We start from the raw sequence: 22,205 nt of genomic DNA on the forward strand, positions 1-22,205 counted from the left end.
ATGTTAGTCCTTGCAGAAGGAAGAGATTTATCTTCAAACAAAGATCTACTTAAATATGTTTGTGACAGCTGAGGAATTTATCTCCAATTCTTTTTGCCTCTGGTGTGCCACATTGCTATTTTCCCCACAGCAGCATGCAAGAAGCAAACTAAGATGTCATATACATAATACAGAGATAAAAAATGACCCTATTTCCATGTCCATGTGATAAATGGAATGAAAGTTCAGTGAACACATATTTGCACATTAATTGAACTGCATGATTCTGTCCTGTTCAATCAAGTCACTACTCTGTGTACCAGAGGAAATTTTCCCCCCAGAACCATTAAACCAACCTTATTGCTTAAACACATACACACTTTTACCTATTTATCTTCCTGCCTTGCCAAGATAGAAGAAAAAAAGTTACCTCTGCATATTCCCATGATTGAAAACACATACACAGGAATTTATATATTACTACATCACATCACTGTGATGACAATCTGAACTAAGTGTTGCTGCTCACTATAATAATCAGAGAACAAAGGTATTTGATCAACTTTCTTCACCTATAAATATTTAGGAGACATTTGGACTTTGAGAATATTAAGTTTTCCCTCAGAAATCAAGTTTTCTTTAGCTGATTTAATCATCAAGATCAATTTGGCCCATCTAGAGCTGTGACAGTGTGATACTCCTGAAATCCACCACTGAGGACCGACAGAAGTGTGATTAATACAGCACTTTAAAACCTTCATCAAAACACACCCAGTTCTCCCACTGGCACTGAAAAGTCACAGCATTCAGCAAGAGGATGTGGAAGGGAAGTAAGAAACAGAATCAATAAACAAAGTGCACTTTCAAGTCAATACCAAGCCTTTAGTGAGACAAGCTTATATTCACTTCTGTCACCATCAAATTCCTGATGCACTTTACTGAAACACATTCTGGAGACACAGGTCCATGAAATGTGTGTGTTTATATTACACCTACAGAAAAGGCATGCAGGGTGGCTCACAGCTGTCATTACTAAATCTCATTTTCTTTCAGAATTCTCCTAGGAGCCCTGTCCACACAGATTCGGGCAGGTTAGGGGGGGTGCTGGTGGGGATGCAATCTTTACATCCTTGGGGAGGATTCCACCTTCAGGCTCAGTGGTTGGACCCAAACAGCCCCATCAGCCTGGGGAGCTCTGGGTACAACATTTCCCCGCAGGAACTCACTCTGCAGAGGGCAGTGACACCCAACACAACGCCAGCCTTGGGTTCAATCCTATCTGTGAACAGCCTTGGGGCACCACCAAAGGGACTGGGCAGCCTTTGGGTGACAGAAGGACAAAGAGAAGCTTCACAAAGCAGACCTCAAAAGAAAGATAGAGGCTCAAAAAAACCAACCAACCAACAAAACCCACAAAAACCAAAACAAGAAAAAAAAAAAAGAAAAAATAGGGAAAAAAAACCCTAAAAAAACCAAACCAAACTAACAAAAAAACCCAACCAAACCGAAACCAAGCAACTAAACCCTCAAATCTCAAGCCCAGTTAAAAGACTGTTTGCAGAGAGTTTACTGGGGAAGGCTGTGCAAATTTGAATGAAGCAAATGGAGGCAACTGAATTAGTCCATGGAACATTTTTCATACATATATTAAAAAAAAAAAACAATTCTTAAACCCATGTAGCAACAGAGTCTCAGCTACCAGAGGCACATGTAAGAACCTGCAGGGTATAAAGCCATAAAGATTTCAGCCAACAAATATTCTGCTCTTGTTTTGTGATCCCTGTCCTAGGATCACCATGACACACCTGGGCCCTCTTCAGGCTGTGCTGGGACCCCTCAAAAAGCACCTTTTGAAAAGCCTACACAACCCAGGCTTTTGTCACTTGACCTGAGATAATTTATGTGTCCAAGTCCTTGCCAAACTAGATGGCAATTAAAGCCTAGTACTTATTTAAAGAAACACAAAATGAAGGCTCAAGTTCCAACCAAATATATATTATAAATGCTCTATTTAATAATATATAAGCACAGTAAATTAGACAACTGGTTGTGTTTAAACTGATGAATTGCACAATTCAATCTATCTGGGGGTTTGTGAAAGTTTGTAATTTCCATTCATTATCTTTTGTTGAACTACTTGCTTTTCAGTGGTAGAAGCTTCTGCTTCCACGAGTAAAGTAGTCCCCAAACCATAAATTATATCCTACAGTTTTGACATCATTTATTTTCATACCATTATACATGCCAACCTTTTGACTACTCAAGATCAAAAGAGTTGCTCTCCAGGCTCATATTTCACTAGAGCTCTCATATTTTATGCAGCAAATTAGGTTTTACAGTAGCAGCTACAGCAAGACTGTCTCTCACACTGCACAGCTTAAAATTACAGCACAGGATTTCAGAGGGAAGGAGCACAATCCTAGAAATTCATGCTCAAGTTAAAAATGGATGAAAACTTGGTACAATTCTTCTCCATCCATTTTGTGTAGTCTTTTTACATCTCTATGTAGCTAATGTAGTTATACCTCAAAATTTTAAAAGGAAGTCAGGATTCTGCCTTTGGTAATAAAAGTTGGAGGGGAATCCATCAAATCCTGACGCAGGCAGGTATTTGGTGTGTTCAGGGGGGCTGCACCCCAGGCACATGCCAGGGTCACCCTCCAGGCACACAGTGCCATGAATTTCCTTCCTGCCACGTCTGCAGTGTCCATATTAACTTGTCAGGATAATTGCTCCAGCTGGGAGCTCCCATCACTGCCAATCAAGGCTTTATTGGGGATCTGAAGACACAGAAGGTGCTCAGCAGGATTTATAAGGGACACTGAGTTACCCAGAGACACCTTTCACTGGGAGCTCAGACCCTCAATCAGCTTGCATGATCGAAAAATACTTTTTAGTGCAAATAACTGAAGGCACAACATCAAAAATCCCAACTTCTGCACAGTTACAATGGCTCAGTTCTAAAAGCTTCAAAATTAAAAATACTTTTCATTTATAAGTCTTGATTTTGCACTTGAAATTATAAATATTCTTAGATATATTATGCAGAATTATGGCACCATTGCAGTTATCTTTTTGAGAAAAAGATACCTATTTATATATATATTTATATACTACATATGAATATATATATAGTATATATATTTATATATATAAAAACTGGTACATATATATACATATATATATATATATATACACAAAAATAGGTACCAGTACACATATATATATATATATTTATATACTGGTACCTATTTATACACAATTCGTGACAGCTTGATTTAGCCAAATCTAAAGTGATTTCAACAAACCAAGCAAAAAATTACAATTTTACTGCAATAATCATCCTTTTGATAAATTCTGAAGTCCAACTACAAACTACAGAGATTTCAAACACCTCAAAATACTCCAAATTATGACTATAAGGAAAGCTTTATGCTATACTCCTATAGATATGTCGTTTTCTTTAAAAGCAAGTATTTTCTTGCTAAGGATTTTAAAGATAGGAACTTTAAGAAATACTAATGGCCAATCCTTTATTAGTCATCATGATTGATCACTCCATGCCTCAATCCACTTGGAGGGAAGAGGGAATACAGAGCTGGGTGAGATTAACAATGCACAGCTCCAAGCAAAAGCTGTGGCTGATGCAAAGTATTGATGCACCAGAACGGGGAGAAGCTGTAATCCACTCACTCATCCTGAAAAACAACCTGAAAATAGAAATGGAAATGTCTCCTGTCCTGAGCACACACATCCCCTGCAGTGATGGCACACGAGGTCCTTGCATGTTAAGTGTGCTGGGGAGAATAAAGTAGGGCAGGGAGGGGAGGGAGCTGAGTGACATGTTTTTATCTGCTGTGGGGTTTTAATACAGCACCTGCAATTTACCCTGACAGCATCCAGCCAAGCATCCATCTCTCCCCAGATAAAGTTCCCACTGATATCATGGTTTTCCCATAGAAATCAATCAGACAGCCAACAGGATTTAAAAATTCCTCATGAGCTAGCAGAAAGAATTATAAGTCTAGCAGGAACAGAGCACACTGCAGAGCATCAAAGCAGCCACCGTAGGACAATATTGGTAGAGGCGTATTTCCTGAGCAGGCTCTGCTATCTGTTTACACACACACCCCCCTCACTGACTCCTTTTCCAAAAGGAATGAGTTCACCTTGGCACCAGGAGCAGGCAGCAGAAGCAGGTATGGTCCTGCTGGCAGTGAGAGCCCAGCTCTGCTGCTGCCTCACCACAAGATTCCTTCATTTCTCCTGTTCTGCATCACCTCCAGAGTGTGTCAGACACTGGGCAGAGTGTGCAGCACAGCCTGATGGGCTGGGGGCCCCCAGGAGCAGTGCGAGGCAAGCAGACAATAATATCAGCCAGCACAAACCCTTCACAGAATCACAGAATTAGTTGAGTTGGATCATCAAATCCAACCCAGCCCAACACCTCAACTGAACCCTGGCACCCAGTGTCACATCCAGGCTTTGTTAAACACACCCAGGGATGGTGACTCCAGCACCTCCCTGGGCAGCCATTCCAGAACTTTATCATCCTTTCTGTAAAAAACTTCCTCCTAATATCCAACTCATATTAACCAATCTATGAATCCAACCTGCAACCCTTGGTGCAGCTTGAGGCTGTGTCCTCTGATTCTGTCAGTTCCCAGTGAAAGAGCCCAGCCCCAGGTGAGCACAGGCACCTTTCAGTGATAAGGTCTGTCCTTATCACTGAAAGGACACCCTGAGTCTCCTTTTCTCCAGGCTGAGCACCCCCAGCTCCCTCACACCACCCCATGGTGGCTTTCAGGCCGAATCTTCCATGGACACCTTGCACGTTCATCACATCACTCACACAAACACATTTCCTGCCCACAGATGGGGTTTTCATACACATTTTACAAATCAAAAACAATGAAATTGCCTGTCCTGTCAGAGGATTCTCCTCTCTCCACCCCTCCCAGGGAGCAGCAGAGGGTGGAAGAAGGGAATCCATGTGCTGCCCTTTTCTGAGCACGCTGCTCCCCAGCCTGACCTGCTCCTGCCACATCAGGGACATGGGGGGCTTAACAGTGACATTCCCTGGTCATCAAGGACCTGCTGGATCACTGGATAAATCAGCCACACTTTTGTTATCATTAGAGCCATATTCTCCTTATTATTCTGAGGTTTCCTGTAAACTGTGATTTAATAACCTCCTTGGGCTTTGAGCTGATTTTGATTCCATTTTATTGAGACATATTGGCACCCTTTTCTTTATGAGAGTAAAAAATAGGCTGCCTTGACATTCCTCCCATTAAAGCAGGCAGAGAGCTAACACACAGTTATGCTGAACTTGTATTTCAATCAGGCATGACCTCTCACTTCTCACAAGAAGGCCTTGAACTTCACTGTATCATTTATTCAAATATTGCAGAGGAAAAGAGGAATCACAACAAGCTTTCTCTGTTCTATTTTGGTAACACCATTTGTTTCAGAAAAAAGGAAAAGAAATTATGCTTTGCCTAACATAAAGATCATTTATTCTCACTGCTAATTAGAAGGAAGAACACTCTGGAAAGTCAAATAGTTTGCTAAATGAGACATCCTTTCATGGGGAAAAATGTACATACAAAAAACAATAAAAGGACTAGATGCCATATACCTGTAATAGATAAAGTCAGCAGAATGGAAAAAAGGTACTCCTCAAATTACATGAAAATTTATTTTATTGTGTGTTATGGGAATTGCTACAGTGTACAGGGGTATTTGAGACTGATCTCAAGCCCATTTTGTAATTGTATTGACAGAAACTGCTAATCTGGGTTTGAACAAGAATAAAAAAAAATTCTGAGTTTGAACAAGAAACCAGGGTAAGCTGTGATAAAATCTTTGTGTTTGACTACCTATGCATAAGTTATTCGTTTTTAAGATGCCTCCAGCTTGCATATTTACAAGACTATGACCCTAACAGACACACTGTGGGCAGATTTGGCAATTATTTTTGGAAGGCTTTGCTGCCTACAGCTTTGACTCTGTCACTATTTGTTGTCCCTTTGTGTTAAATGATGGAAGGAAGGTCCTGGGATCACTTGACAGCTTCCTCTAGATGTTCTCATCTCTGTGGTGCTATGTGGCAACCAGCATTTAGAAAAAGCCCAGCTGGGTTTGTACCTTCCTGAAAGATTCAGTAGCTGCACAAACACACTAAGTCCTCATCCAGACTTCATACAAAATTTAGCAAAGGAACACAGCAGTGTCACCTAAGAACAAAGAAAAAGGAATAAACAAATTTCAAGACTACTCAGATCAACAGTTCAAGAGCAGAGTAGAGGCTCTGATAAAAGATTTTAGAAAACAAACCTAAGTGCTTTTTTTATTCAAAAGCAGAGCAGAGAGCTTCCACACAAGCACTCCAGCAGCAAACAAAAGAAGAGCTCCAATGAGACAAGACCTGGCACAAAGGTAAGCCAGAACAAGGGGATCTGGGGCTGTACCTTTCTCAGAACTCTTCATCAAGACACAAAGGTAAAGCAAAATCAGATCAAATCAGGCAAAACACAGGGCCACAATTCTCAAAGCTGAGGAAATGTCCTGTGTGTCCGTCACCCCCACAGTTATGTGAGGACTCAAACCCCACCGGAACTGTAGTGCTGTGCCCGTGTGGCCTTCAGGAAGAAATTTTGGAAAGCTTGCCATTATGTCAAAGGAATCGATCAACCAGTTCTGCATGCCTGTTATCTTTTTATTTGCTATTTTATGTGAGTTACTCCACTGAACTCAGACTATTTCCCAACAATATTAATGCCCTCATTAAGGAAAATATTTAATTACCCTCCACCTCCAATTAGGATTTGCCTTGTATTGAGGAACTTTGGCAATCCTTCCATGAATGGGAGGAACAGCACCCAACCATAACCTCTCACACACAGATCTGTGCCTACAAAGTAGCAGCCCCGCAGGCTGGGGCACAAACCTCAGCTGGTGAGCTCTTTAAAAACAACCAAATGCGTTAACTCAAGGTTTTGGAATCAACAGAGTGCAAACAAACAAAGCAATTCAACTGGCCAATGCAGAAATTTGCAATATTCCCAGAATTTTACACACACAAGAGAAAAACCTACATGAGAACATTTGACAAATAAATAAGAAAATAGACTGTATAGAAGGCAGCAGAGTCAATAGCAGTACCCACACAGTGACAAATCTCAGTCCCCAAAATCCCATTACAAAACAAGAAACTGAAAATGACTATTAGCAGGCTCTTGATAGAACAGCACCAAACATTTGAACAGTACAACAGTGAAAAAACAGATACAAATCCTACTGCTGAAACTCCCTGAGACAAGCCAAGTATGCAATTGAATCAGACCAGCTAAATTGAACGCTGATATTACAGTCTCAATCTAAATAAAAATGAATGATCTCATTCTTTTGCAGTATGCAAGTGAACTCATGTTCTTTGAAGTAACCAGCACAGTTTATCTATTCTCTTTAATAATGCAATTTAATTTACCAAAGGTTCATATTAAAAATTTATCCAGCAGTTAGAGTCACCTACACATTTTGTCACAGTTAAACATTGGCTTTGGAGCACACCACAAATTCCCTACTGTGAGTCTGAGAAGGGTTTCACAAGGAACACTCTGAGCTTCCAACTGATGTTACAAATAAATGACTCAGGCACTCTGCACCAAATTAAAATATCTGCCAGTCATTACAAGTGCAGTGACTTGTTCAGGAGAGGAAAATGCATTTGAGCACCTTTGTGCTCACAGAGGACTGCCACTTCCCTTTAGCAGTCAGTTACTCCAAACATACTCCAATAATCAGGATATTTTCACCTCTAAGAACACCTCCAGACCATTCAGAAACACTCACACATCAAGAGGAAAGCTGACAAAATAAACGAGAGTCCAAAACGATCGAGCTAACCTGCAGCAATGTCAAGCACCTAACACACAACACTGCTGATGGCACTCCAGAACTCAATGAGAGCTCAGCACAAAATCCAGCTGCTCTCCCATGCTCCAGCAGCTCACGGCACAAGAAGAGTGAGCAAAGCAGCTCATGTGGAGATGGACAGAACATGTGCCAAGCCCAGAACCTCCTCTGCAGCAGGTACAAACCTGCTTGGCTGAGGAGCCAAAATAAACCATCCAAAATGAGCCATCCCATCCATCCCCTTTGGTCACATCCCCTCACTAAAAGCTCTTTCTACTCATAGAGTCCCACCCCACTTATATCAAAGGAGAAAAAGGGAAGGGCACAGGGCAAGGTCAGCTTGCACCTTCTGGGGGTGGGAAATAAAACACACACAGAACAAACCTCTGAATTGTGTGGTTTTGATGCCATGGAAACCTTCAGAAAGACATGCACAATGGCAAAACTTTCCTAGAAGGGCTTTATGAGCTTAAATATTATTACACCGTGACCAGATTTCCAAAGATTGGCTCATTAAGCACTAGAAGCAGCACAAATGCCATCCTGAAGTAACTTAAACTTTCACCCCAAGACTGTAAGCAAGCTGGCCCCTCTATCAGAAGCACAGAGAGCTATTTAATATTCCACCAGTATAAGACAGAATTTCCTACCTCAGCTTTGCTGGCATCCAGCGATGTCAAAACCTGAAAATTACAGGAAAAATGCATTAGTATTGATCCAACAAAACAGGAGTGGGATTAATTGGCTTTTGAGGTAACTGACATCAATTGGTTCTGATGGCTTCAAGGAACAGAACTGAAGAGAACTGTCTTTCACACTGAGATATTCACCTCTCATGCACATCAGAAGGCAAAACCAGGCATAAATTAAAACAGCAAAATTCAGGAATATTGGGTAAAAATCCAGGAAATACACCAAGAGAGAACTGGGAATATATGTTTCTATTTTTACTAATTTTTAGTTTGTTGATGACAAGCATAATGCGCCCATAAGCTTTCCAAGCCAGACACAATTCCCAGGATATTCTCTGGTAAGAGTTCAGTTCCACAGTGGTAGGAGCAACACACTGAAAGCCTGAAGTTCCATGTGGAGTGGTATAAATTTGAAATTTGGCCAGATCCTTCTCACTAGGGGGAGTCTGCTGGGCTGAATTCCAGCAGCCAAAACTGCCCAAACATCACTGAGTTCTGTCACTCAAGGGTTACACTGAGCTCAGGTCACTGTCCAACACCAGGGAGCTACAAAGTCAACTGCTATGAAAAACTGCACAAAATCCACTGCTAGCAATAGAGAGAAATTCATCATTTATAACAACTTAAACAATTTATCATTTAAAGCAACTGAAACATTTTAAGACACATACACACTGCCATAGGTCAAACAACAGACACGAAGTTAATAAACTCATATTAGACTCTGAAGGCTGTTTAACCACGTTGTGAGACAAAAATCTTTGTTAGAACTTTGTGTCCCAATACTGTCACCACTGTACTAGGTTGAAAAGCCCTTAATAGTCTCCTCACAAATTCCAGACTGACACCCAGCTATAACTCTGCCTCCAGGAGAATAGATCTTCCTTTATATTGGTGTTAATCATCCCTTCCAAAGGACATCCCCAGCTCTCCCAGGAGCAGGAGGAGTGCCCAGCCATGACCCTGGCTCAGGGAAGGTGGAGCAGAGCTCAGATTTTATTGAGCAGAGCTCAGCCTGCACAGCCAAGGAGACAATTTGTGTGCAGAGCTGCTGTTCAATGGAAGACATCTGCGGATTCATCAAAAACTTATTCCAGAGGAATTTAGGAATGGAAATGAACTCCTGTCACATCACCACACGGCACCTGCAATCACAAACAGTTATTTAATTTAACCTGATTCAAACCCAGGTTCAGCTCTATTTGAAACGTGTATCTTTGTCACTAATGGGATTTTTGAAGCTGTTCAAGAATTTCTCTCACACAAGCTGAACTGACCTTATTTAAATTCTATTTATTTACAAACAACCTATCTCCTTTTTGTTGTTGTTCCTCTTCATCAATATTTTTTGGTGTTAGCAGTTATTTTTCTTTTCCAAAATAAACCATACAAAAAGCCATCCCATCCATTCCCTTAGGTCACTCTGGTAACATCCCCTCACAAAAAGGTTTTTCTACTGATAGACTCATAGAGTTACACTCCACTTATATCAATTTAATTACATCTTTCTTCGAGGCAAATGACTAAAAGCCTATATTGTAGAGGATATACCAAAAACCTGTCTTAAACCAGCAGAATTTGGAGTGGAGATTCCTGAAGCTGCCATAAATCCTGCTCTAAACCCTCCGTCAAAGGCGCCCATCTTCTCCCTCTATCAGCTTTGCAAGAAATATGAATAAAACTGAACAATTTGACTACTCCAGGACTCACTAATGCCCTGCAAGGCAATTACTCTTCTGTTTTAATAATTCACCTTAAGTGTCCAAAGTCTGTATTTCTCTTTTATATTTTTGCACCTTCCTGGTGCTTTACAGTCACCCAGTGGTCAGCTGGACCACTGGACATGTTATGTCCCTATCTTTCTTCTCCAAGTTATTGTCTGATAAATCCCTGCTCTGCAGGTGAATTCCAGTTAGTTCTTAGAAGCATGACCTTTCCTTCAGTATTACTAACATTAATTCACTTTTATTTCAGTCTGCAAGCCCATCCATCTCTTCCTGGGTAACACACTCTGTGTTAGCAATTCCTCCCAGCTTTACATTTTTATCAAATTCCATTAGCACATCCTTAGGCCGAGCATACTAATGAAAAATTATCAAACAAAATGACAAATAACACAGTGACACTGCAAAGAGAGGAGCTTTCTGTGGACCTGGTTCAGCAGGTCAGGGTGCCAGGCTGTCACAGCAGAGTTTTCCTGCTGAAATCTGCAGCAGCACAGCTGAGAGAACATCTGCACCCAGGCTGGACACAGGGGCACAAACAGACCCTGAGTTATTCTGGGAACTCTGCAGAATGATCCTCACACCACAGGGATTGTGATCTTTGATAGTGCACTCACCACTACACCAACAGAGACAGAGATGGAGTGTTTCTACCTAAAATAATGGCATTCCTCAGGCTAATGTTGAATTAATAAACAGTGAAACACATTCATTTAATATTATGGGTCAAATAACACTCATTAAATTAATGGGCTGACTATTGTTAGTCTGTGAAGACCTGACAATTATCTAAAAGTTTTAACAGTGATTTTTATTTACGTGTCTTAACGCAGTGAATTATCATTCCATCTGTATGACTGATTTCTTCCTCCCCCTCACTCCTACCCCCCTGTTCCTGAAACTTGTAATTTCTAGCCCAGCAACTGCATCCCCTGTCACCTTTGAGGAGCAGTGAATGAAGACATGGGAGCAGTGTAATGGGATGACAAAGAGCTGCAGTTCCAAGCCAGCCTTTGCTGAGGCTTTTGAGGAAGTGTCTGTGTGTCACAGTGTGATCACTCAATTAAATCCTCTGAGAAGGCACTGCCAGCTCTCCAGCTCCTTAGGCAGAGCTAAGATCTGCAGCCAAGCCACCCCAGACACAAAAACAATTTATTCACTCCCACCCCAGGCCAGAAGCACCTGGAGTGATGTGTCCATGATAAAGAAATTATTAGAGAAGGTGGGAGTGGGCATAGAGGAGAGCTGGGCTGCAGACAAGGTGTGGCACCGTCAGCTCACCTCATTCCCCTCTGCAGATCCCCTTGTGCAATAATCCACTGCTCTGTCCCAGGATTCCTGTGAGGGATCAGCATTTTCCCTCTCCTGCTGCTCCCCCTACGACATTTGATGCCCTCAGTGAAACCACAGCAATTTCAATAAGGTGTGGCACCATCAGCTCACCTCATTCCCCTTTACAGATCCCCTTCTGCAATAATCCACTGCTCTGCCCCAGGATTCCTGTGAGGGATCATCATTTTCTCCCTCCTGCTGCTCCCCCCATGACATTTGGGGAGAGTAGCAGGAGAGAGAAAATTTGCCTACATTTCACCCTAATTGAAACATTTGGCCCTAAATGAAACCCACAGCAATTTCACAAAGGTGTGGCATCATCATCTCACCTCATTTTCCTTTGCAGATCCCCTTCTGCAATAATCCACTGCTCTGCCCTGTGATTCCTATGAGGGATCGGCATTTTGTCTCTCCTGCTGCTCTCCCCATGACATTTGATGCCCTGGTTGAAACCACAGCAATTTCAGCAGGAGGAATCATGGCTCAGGTGAGGGATCCTTGTCTCTCTCACCATAATCCCTCTGTGACACAACAAAACCCTGGGTTTATGTCACTTCCCCAAGCAAGATGCAATTCATTCTTCCTGCGCAACAAGCTAGACATGACACAGAAAACACCTTCAAAAATGGCTTTTTTGCTATTCCTGCAACTTGTACTCGATGCAGAACTTCCCATTCTACATGAAGAATCCTGCAAATACTGACAAAAACACAGACATGGTGATGACCCTGCAAAAAGAGTCTTTTAAACTATGTTTACTGCTTTTAGCATATAGAGAGGTCTTATCTTGAGGTGCCATGCAGAGTTCCTCTCTCCAGAATGAGCAGAGGACAATATTTGCCATTCTAAACCAGGAAGAAAATGGCTGTTATTTGTTACATATCTCAAGACAACACCTTACCAAAAAAAAAAATAAAGGAAGCTCTCTTAAATTAAGTCAGCTCCTCAAACATGAGACTGGACAGCTCATTTTGTATCAATTTTGTATTAAAAGTACAAGAAATTCCATGCGTCAAAGCTCAAAAAAAAAAAAAATAGCAGGAAAAAACTGTAAGGAAGATACTCTAAGCCAGGATTCTCATCTATCCTGTGCCTGAAGATGAGTGATAATTTCACTGAACTGTCCCATCTCACCCACCACAGTGTGAAGCCCTTTTTCTGTCCCTATTTTTTCTAAAAAAGACATTTCCTTAACTTCACCCTTGTCCAGGATCCCTGCTCCAGCCAAACCACAGCTCTGACTCCATGATGTGACCTCCATGCTCCACTGTGATAAACAACAGCAGGGCAACAGGAGAAAGAAAAAAGATAAAACCAAACCAACCAACAAGCCTTTAGGAATATTGCAATGTGTTGCCATTCTATTGCAGGGGTTCCACACTGTTGTCTCCTTATTACAAAAGTTCCATACCTTCTTGGTGTTTCTCATGGGCAGCTCCTCACAGCACAGACTTTTTCTCCTTCTCAAAGCAGCCACTGACCCCAGTTCCCTTCTCACCCACCCCACTCTTTTATAGCATCTGCTTCTCATTGCTTACAGCTGTGGCCTGGTAAAGTCAGGCCTGTTCCTGATCTTTGATAATTGGCCCAGCTGCAGCTCCTTAGGGGTGAGATTATTTTCTACACTACCTTGATTTTCTTATATTCTATTCCCCTACAGCAATGTACTGTCTGGCACTTTTAGTGTTGACAAAATTAGAAAACTAAGCCAAACTATATTGTAATATTTCACTTCCTAAAGCACTGTGCCTTTGAAACGTGGAATTCTAATGTGTCTTGCCAAATTTAGTGAAGTAATCATGATAAATATAGCTATAAATCTAAATTGTTCTTTAAATGTATTTAAGTCTCTCTATCAAAAGCATAGAAAAATATGCATGCAAGAGAGATCACCTTCTTGCTAAAGCCAATTCATCAGTTTTCATTCACCCCCTCCTTGATTTCTAAAAGCAATTGTGCAAAGTGAAACAAAATGAACATTTACATCCCCACCCCTACCTAAGCCTACCAAGAAGCCCTAGAAGACCCTTTAAAAACCTAATCCTTAATGGTCACCAAAGGTCCTGAGGGCAGGAAGGTGGGACTTGACCCAAAAATGTTAACTCATCAAGGCTGGGCTTGTGTTCTTACCCTTGTTCTGACTAATGCTCAAATGAAGTTCTAAACTAAAACTATTTTTCTTGATTTACACCTTGGATGTTTTTTAAAAACTGTCTGTGAAGGATTTAAGAGGTTTATTTATAGCAACTCCTTTCTTCACAATATAAACAAGATAGCCAAACTGCGACTCTCCAGGAAGGAAAACTCTCAGATGGATTTTTGCCTGGGACGTGAAAATGAACGCCTACATTTTTAAATCCAAGATTTAATTTTTTAAAGCAAAGTCCTGGGCCCCACAGAAGCTGTGAAGGTAAAATGCTGCCCTTCAGCACTTGCTCCTGAGAGCACAAGTGAGAAATTCCAGGGATATCCTGCAGGATCAGCTCCCTGGGGCTCCCACAAGGCTAAACACAACCACCTATGGCTGTTACACATGAGTGGCCAGCAAAAAAATCCAATCTATTAAAGGCATACATGAATGGAATATGCTGAAGGGAGGACAGGGGGAACCAAGACTCATATTTCATAGATATGTATCTTTAATTAAATTTTGCTCAGTTTATTTACTGCTATGGATAACAGCATTAGGTTACTCTAAATTTCTGTTAACTCAGTAAGTCTACAGGCAATGACTTCAGCAGCTGATGAAAAATATATCTGCTCCTAACTACATCCTAGTAGTGTTTGTGATGCTCAATTAATATTGGCCTTTTAAGATCTTTAATTTAAATTTGCTCTATAAATCAGCCTGCAAAGAGTGGAATAGTTATCATGGATAGTTCACTTAATGTATGAAATCTCAGTCATAATATCATCTTTTTAAAAAATTCTGTAGTGTAACCAAATAAACTCTCTAAAATAAATAAATAAAAGGAAAACAATCCCTAAAACACTTGTTCTAACTAACTTATACAATGATTTTCATTAAAGATTCTGTATATTTGTGTGCCTGGTACCAAACAGTTGGAGAACAACATGGTTTTTTCTTTGAAATTGGAACTCACTTTTACAAAGCAACCTGATCTGCACAGAACTTGCCAAATGGCTCCTCTTTATTATTGGTAATAAATTCCATTATTCTTATAACGAGGTAATGAGAAAAAACATCAATACACAATAAGTTAGCCACAAAAAAATACACAGGTTTTGTATGCAATAAAATGTATGGTCTTTGTTTGCTGTCCTCTTAAAAGTAACCTAAACCTACTTTATCCATACCTTTAGCAAAATATCCTCATGCACTGCTGCCAATGATAATCTTGGCAATTTCTAGAAGTCAGCAAAAGTGGGATTCCACACTTATTAGATGGTACAAATTCATGATCCAGAATGCAACTGCAATAAACTAAATCTGAAATTCAAGGTAAACAAAGCATTTTGAAGTAAACTGTTGAGCTATGACAGATTTTCTATGGATTCTGGTAAGAAATGACATTAATTGCTTAATTTAGCATGGGAAAAAAAAACTGGAATATAAATATAAACAAAAAGATCTCTGATGGTATTTTTTCACGTGTCAATAATTTTCCAAGGCAAGAGGACAGAGCGAAAAGGCAGCAATGAAACAATTCCCTCACCACACTCAGCAGCACTATTAGCACTATCCATTTCACCCAGGAGCAATAAACTCACATTTTTCGGAATGCCCACATTATGCCAGAATAATATAAAAATAGATGATGAAGCAAAAACGAGGCAGATTTAGCCCTGGTGTCCTGCAGTAAGTGCTGTAATTGCACAGCAGCTCATTACAGAGAGCCAGTCCCCTGAGCCTGCCCTGGCCCAGTTAAGCAGCAGTAATAGAAAGCAGCTGTGTGAGGACATCAGGTCAGCACCATCATTAGCCCCGAAAATTGCATCCCCCTGCACCATGCAGCATCCAGGCACTCACACAGCATCAGCCTCCCAAACACCAGGTCAGGCTCCAGGGCATGAACTCCACCCAGGAGCTGCATTAGCAGTGCCCTGGCAGCGCTCACTTTGCACAATTCCAGCCCTGGAGTGAGTTTGGGCTGCTGAGCAGGGCACAGGCAGTGCCATGGCAGGGGACACCCTGCACCCTTGGGGTCTCATTGCCTCTGCTGGGGGACAGGAGCTGGGTGCTGGCACTGCCAGAGCTCAGACAACTCCCAGCTCTGCCCAGGTCATGCTGATGCCCTGAAGGGGCCACCTGGAACAGAGGCTAGACAAAAATAAAAGTGGGTATTTTCAATAGATACACTTTGGGCAGTCAAAGCCTCCCAGGGGCTGCACCCAGGATGGATGATGGGCACAAGTTTTTCACACAATTCTAAGTTTGGTCCATTTACACATCAGGGGTTAATCCTCCAATTACAGCTTCAGGTAATGAAGTCATTTACCCCCAGTTTGCTCCCCCACAACTCATTTTTGTTTATACTTTTTGAGGCCTGATGGAATGAGGTTTCCTTGAGTTTCAGGCCTAGAGAAGAACTGTTTTCTCTGAATGAAAAAGGAGAAGAGTAGCTGACAGGCTATGGAGGTTTAGAGCTATACACTAAAGCTGTACAGAGAAATATAGAAGCTGAATCTCTAGGCATCAACAGGAAGGTGATGCCAGCAGCCACCACCAACAGGAGTAGCAGGACATCCTACCCCTCATAAAATCTCATCTGTTGTTTGTTAAGCATAACAAAAATTTGAGTTATTCCACATAACTCAAACTGGACAAGATGTCTCACAGGGAGTTATTCTGGTGCCAGGGGGTTAGCACTGGGCTGGCATCTCCCAAGTGCCAACAAACATCTTGGTTTGAAAGGACATCTGACAAGGCAAGCTGGATTTCTGACTGACAGCCATCCACCTTACAACCATAAAAGCCACAGCAAACTTTCACAAAGTAGAAATCTTCCATGCATTTTCCTGGAAATGTGTGGAGTTTCTCCCATGAGTAGGGATGCCTGCTCCATGGTTACTACCCTGGGGTTAAGTGATGGAATCTGTGCATTATCATTATTTTGGTGGTAAGTTACATTCAACTCCTAATCCATACCATTTCTTTTGACAGCTTTAATATAAGTACCTTGATATCATGCACTGTTTTATGATGTTCTAATCAACTATATTTTTTTTAGTTTTATGCAGTATAGGAAGTAATTCTGATTAAGATCTTCCATCTGTTATCTTTTGTCTGTTCATTTGTCTTGATAAATAATTCATCTTTATACAAGTATATCTGATTTGCCATCATTAGAGCTTGTGGGACAAAGCAATTCAATTATACCGTTATAACTGCCTTAAATTTAAACTGTTGCCAAACAGTATTTTTCCCAGTGTTATATTCCCATAGATAAATCTCCCATATGAGAATTTCCTGACTAAGGCAGGAATGATGCATCTGACTTCATGTTCTCAGAAGGTTAATTTATTACTTTATGAAACTATATTATATTTTAAAAAATACTATACTATACTAAAGAATACAGAAAGAATACTTACTGAATGCTAAAAAAATAATAATGAAAACTCCTGACTCTTTCCAGATTCTTCAGTGGGACTCTGAGCTGCCCCAAGGATGAGGGGCAGAGAGAACCCCTTTGTGCACTTAACTTCTCCTTCCCAGAACAAGTTTAAATGAAGGTAAATCCTTCCTTAGTGTGGCATTCACATTCTCTGAAAAAATCCCTTCTCCCAGGATTTTTCTCCTGGGAAGCTGAGATGCCTCAGAGAAAAGGAAAACAATTCTTCTCTCATTTGCTTCTCCTGTGCAGTGCTCATGTGGAATGTGTTTGGAGATTGTTTACCCACAGGTGATTGTTCCATTGGATTCTGCTGGGAGTTGTTTCCACTCTTTGGCCAGTCAGGGCCAAGCTGTGTCAGGGCTCTGGAAAGAGTCAGGAGTTGTCATTATTATCTTTTTAACATTCAATAAGTACCCTTTCTGTATTCTTTAGTATAGTATAGTAGTCTTTAATATAATAAAGCATCATAAAAGAATAAATTAGCTTTCTGAGAACATGGAATCAGATTCATCATTCCTCCCTGCCATGGGAGCCCTGCAAATGCAACACACCAGTATCCATATCCACATCCACATTCCTCCATCATTTCTCCATCTCTGCTCGAGGCCGTGGGGCACAGAAACAAAGACAGAGCTCTTTGCCAGCATTCCCATGTGTTCTGGTTAAAATACAGCCTGTGGAGTCAGCCAAGCTCCTCTCAGGTTGGGATGCTCATTCCCACCTTTCCCAGGGATGAATCTCCTGTTGGGACCACCATGTCCAGAGCCCGTGGGCAAAGCAAGGCCCTCCCTTCATGGTCCTGACAAGTTTTGGTCACAAAAGAAACAACCCCTCCATCAATGCCAAAGACTAAACAAGTTCAACTGTGTGCTGATGTCCTCCAAATTGTTTCTCCCAGCACTAGTTCTGGCTGGTTTGGTTTGGGGAAATTAATGATGATACAGCAAGGTCGTGGTACCTCTGCTGTAGCGAGCAGATGTTGACACATTAATGCCACCAGCCCATGCTGCACGAGCACAGAGCTGCTCCTGCCTGACACTGAGCACAACCAAGCAGCCCAGCCTAAGAAATTCAGTCTAAAAGGCAAATGTTTGAAGAAAAGAGCTGCACTTTGCAAAGCCATCGCTCTGTATCATCCTCATCAAAACACGCCACTTTTCTCTTTTTTAAAAATCAACCCAAAGCCAGCAGAACAATAAGAAACCAAATCTTTTTCCCTCTCAGCAGCACAGACAGTTTTCAATGCCATTTGTAAGCTGCCTATTTATCCCTGACATTCACAGCTTGAGTGTATCTCCAGTTCAGGTTGCTCTCTTACACCGAGGTAGAAATAATCAAGTATTTTTCCATCTTTTTGCTGGGAGGACTCAGAGCTGAGGGTGCATATCCATGGTGTGAGATTCTCATGGTAAACTGCACAGGAGGAAGGCACCACCATTCCCAAGTATTCCAGTCAGCAGGGAAATCAGCACTGGGAGGGAGCAGAACTGGGGTACTTTGATGTCTAAATTAAAATAAACATTTTCTTCTTAATAACCTCACAGCAGCAATACATTTAAAGCATTAAAAAAGGGAATAGAACAGCAGGATGAGAGCAGGGAGATGCTTCACCAGGATAAAGCAATCACAGCCCCTTTATCTGTGGGAAGTTTAAGATTTGCGGTCAGTATTGTTCAGTTTTAACTACCTAAAGTACTTATTTTAAAGGAATTTTACTATATTTGGGAGCTATTACTGCAAACTGAATTACACAAAAGGCAGCAGTGCCCTAAGAGTTAGCTACATAAGCGCCATGTGTCAAACTATTCAGAATTTTGAGTCATATTTTAAAATATGGAACTTCTGACAACACGGCAGTCACTGTAGCTGGAAATGGATAGCAATTCTTCCATCAGCCAGGCCCCAAACAGGGGACTTAACACCAGCACAGCTTGAGAGTCCATTTAAACTGTGACAGGGCTGTAAAAAGCCCTTAACAGAAGCATTTCCTGAGAGAAAGTCTCATCTGTTTCTAAGCTACAGCTGTTGTTCATTCAGGACTGATAGGCATACAAAATAAGAGATGGATCACTCGGTCTCAAAGGCAGATGTAAGCTATTCAAATCCTTCACTCCTGATTTCTCATCATTAGTAGGTTTATACCTGTCTCCTGGCTGTGTTTAATGCTGCAAACCTTCATCCCTGTGAGCTGGACAAACAGATTTGAAAATGTCCCAAAAATCCTCTCTGAGCACTGTGGCGCTCCCAGAGCTGCTGCAGGAGCCACCCTGCCCCTTCTGACCACCACCCAGAGCTCCCTGACACACCAGATATTAGAATTCCTCACATTTATGAATATGGAAAGAGTCTTAATCCTTGAAGTGAAAGATCACAGCAAGAGATGCTTATAATTTCCTAGGGCAGGAAGAAAATAGTGCAATGAATTATGTAAAATACTTTAAACGTGGGCACTACTGAAAGCCTTAAATTAGGAAGCAGAAAGTGTCAATAAGCAACACCTATTCTCTTCAGGAGAGGATCCTCTGACTTTAAAGGTGTGGTTAAAAAGCAGGAAAATGTACAGATAATATTCTGCACATTCCAGAACTTAAATCTAAGCAATGTAATAAAATGCAGTACCAAGTGGTGTCCCTCAAGGGTCCTGCAGAAATAGCTTTGTCTTTTGGAATCTTCCCTGTGCAAAAAATATTCAAAAATAAATCAGCTTTTCTTTAAGCTCTCTACTCCAGGATTTATGTACAGTGGGTGATTAAAAATAATTAAGAAGTCCCTGCAAATGCTTTCCAATTACAATGCACCATTTAAACACTCTTGATCAGAAGGCTCTAATGCTAAACCAGGTGTTGTTGAAAGCCCCTTTCAAAGCAGATGAAAGCTCTCCTGCCTATGAACCCTGAGCCAGGGTTCTGCTTAGACCAAAGGAACATTGCAGGGCTGCATCAGTTCAAGGTGATAAACCAGCAAAAAAGCCACCAACAACCAGATTCTGGACAGAGAATTCATGTCAATATAAAATAACAGTAAATTCAGTTCCACTTGAAGGAGATTTTAGTGGAAGCTGCTGTTTGGAAATAAAAAGACCACAAAAGCATCCCTGAAATCCCACACTATGGCCCAAATTAGAGCCAGAGAGGGTCAGGAACACAAAGCTGTTTGCACTGTACGGAACTCAGGTGTTCCACGCCAGCCTGGCTCCGTTTTATATCCTGAAATTTCTTTAGTTCTGAGGGAGGTGACTGCTTTAAATGAGAGAGAAGTTTACAGATGTGTTGGAACCCAGGACATTCTTCTGGCTGCCCTGGAGGGCTCCAGACCCTGCCAGGGGGCTCAGAGACCTTGGCACAGAGTCACAAACACCTGTGCCTTTGATTTTAACCCATGGAAACCATTGCCAACTTCGTGTGAGGATTTACAAGCCACAAGAGTTTGAGTAGAATGATAGCTAATTTGTCACAGGGTGATAAAGTAGAATTTTGGGGTTTTAGAATGGGGGTTCAAGAGGCAAGATGGAGGAATTCTGGGCGTGTCCTGTCCTCCTTCTTACCCTCCATCTTCTGGGTGATGGTGGCACTTTTGGATTGGTTTAGAGTAGAGACAGACTGTCTAACATAGGTGATAGGTATTGGAAAATTATTGTAAATAAATTACACACAGTTCTTAGTTTAAAAAGCCAATACCACCCCGAGGGCAGTGACTGTGCCACAACCCAACCTGCAGGACAGACCTCAGTGGGTCAGAGAACGAATGTAACAGATAAGAGAAAATAAACAGCCTTGAGAACCAGAGCTGAGGAATCCTGTCTTCTTCTTCAGTCGTGGGGCTGGGAAAAGAAGACTCTTTAATACCTTGGGAGCCATTTCAGCGACACAAAACCTGAGACAGGTGATGTTTCAGGAGCAGCCAAAAAGTTACCCCTGTATGAGAGCAGCCCAGTCCAGGACAAACAGTTCCTAAAGCTGGTGATGTTCAGCACCAGCCTTGGCATCCCAGGCAATTCCTGTTCCAGCTGTTACTAAGAAACAAATCACACAAAAATTCTGCTTTTCACTTCTGCACTTCTGACTAATCACCACCACCATTGCACGGGCTAACAAAGCGAGCCTGTCACCTGCCCTGTGGTGTCCCTGGCTGCAGGCTGTTTGTCACCCCCGCAGGATCCAGCTCTGCTGATTTCCTCAGGAGCCCCAAAGCCACAGCCAGGCTCAGGGAAACAGCCCCTGCCTAGAATGGAGGGGGCACAGGGGACCAGCAGCACCTCAGGCTGCCAAAGGATATTGTGACATTACCTGCCAGAGGGAGATTGCAGCTCAAACTCTGCTCTGAATCTCATTTCCATGGCTGAGGGAAGTTTAGACAACCCAGCAGATCTAGAAATGGCAGGAAAAGCCAACTCCTGTCCAGTCCCAGCTGTGTGGGGAGGTGAGAAGGGCAGGGCTGGCAGGGGAGGTTCTGCAGCACTAAATGCTGCTTTGAGAGGTTGGAGATCTTGTATTTGCTGGGAAGGCCCGGTGGCAGGAAGGAATGATGAACTGGAATCCGACTCCATGTTCTCAGAAAGCTAATTTATTATTTTATGATACTATAGTATATTAAAGAATACTATACTAATAATATTCTATTATTAGAATATTATTATATATAATATATGTATAATTATGTATATACTATATATATAAGTGTATATATAGTGCATATATATATATATATATACTATATACACTAAAGAATACTAACTAAACTATACTAAAGGATACTTACAGAAGGCTAAAAGATAATAATGAAAACTCCTGACTCTTTCCAGAGTCCCAACACAGCTTGGCACTGGTTGACCAATAAATCAAAACAATTCGCATGAAACCAATGGAACAATCACCTGTGGGTAAACAATCTCCAAACACCATCCACATGTGAGCAAAACACAGGAGAAGCAAATGAGATAAGAATTGTTTTCCTTTTTCTCTGAGGCATCTCAGCTTCCC

The 22,205-nt window shown here is 41.5% G+C and overlaps 1 protein-coding gene across 24 annotated transcripts in view; it reads right to left on the reverse strand.

Moving 5' to 3' along the window:
• RBFOX1 (RNA binding fox-1 homolog 1) overlaps nucleotides 1–22,205 on the reverse strand; it is a 1,150,782-nt gene that overhangs the window by 867,671 nt on the left and 260,906 nt on the right. For all 24 annotated transcript variants that reach the window (XM_074553000.1, XM_074553022.1, XM_074553010.1 and 21 more), the window contains exon 3: nucleotides 8,550–8,582. In XM_074553000.1, coding sequence (XP_074409101.1) covers nucleotides 8,550–8,582 — 33 coding nt within the window. The remainder of the gene's footprint in view (nucleotides 1–8,549; nucleotides 8,583–22,205) is intronic.

This window comes from Zonotrichia albicollis, chromosome 16, assembly GCF_047830755.1.
Source record: "Zonotrichia albicollis isolate bZonAlb1 chromosome 16, bZonAlb1.hap1, whole genome shotgun sequence".
NCBI classification, from domain to species: domain Eukaryota; kingdom Metazoa; phylum Chordata; class Aves; order Passeriformes; family Passerellidae; genus Zonotrichia; species Zonotrichia albicollis.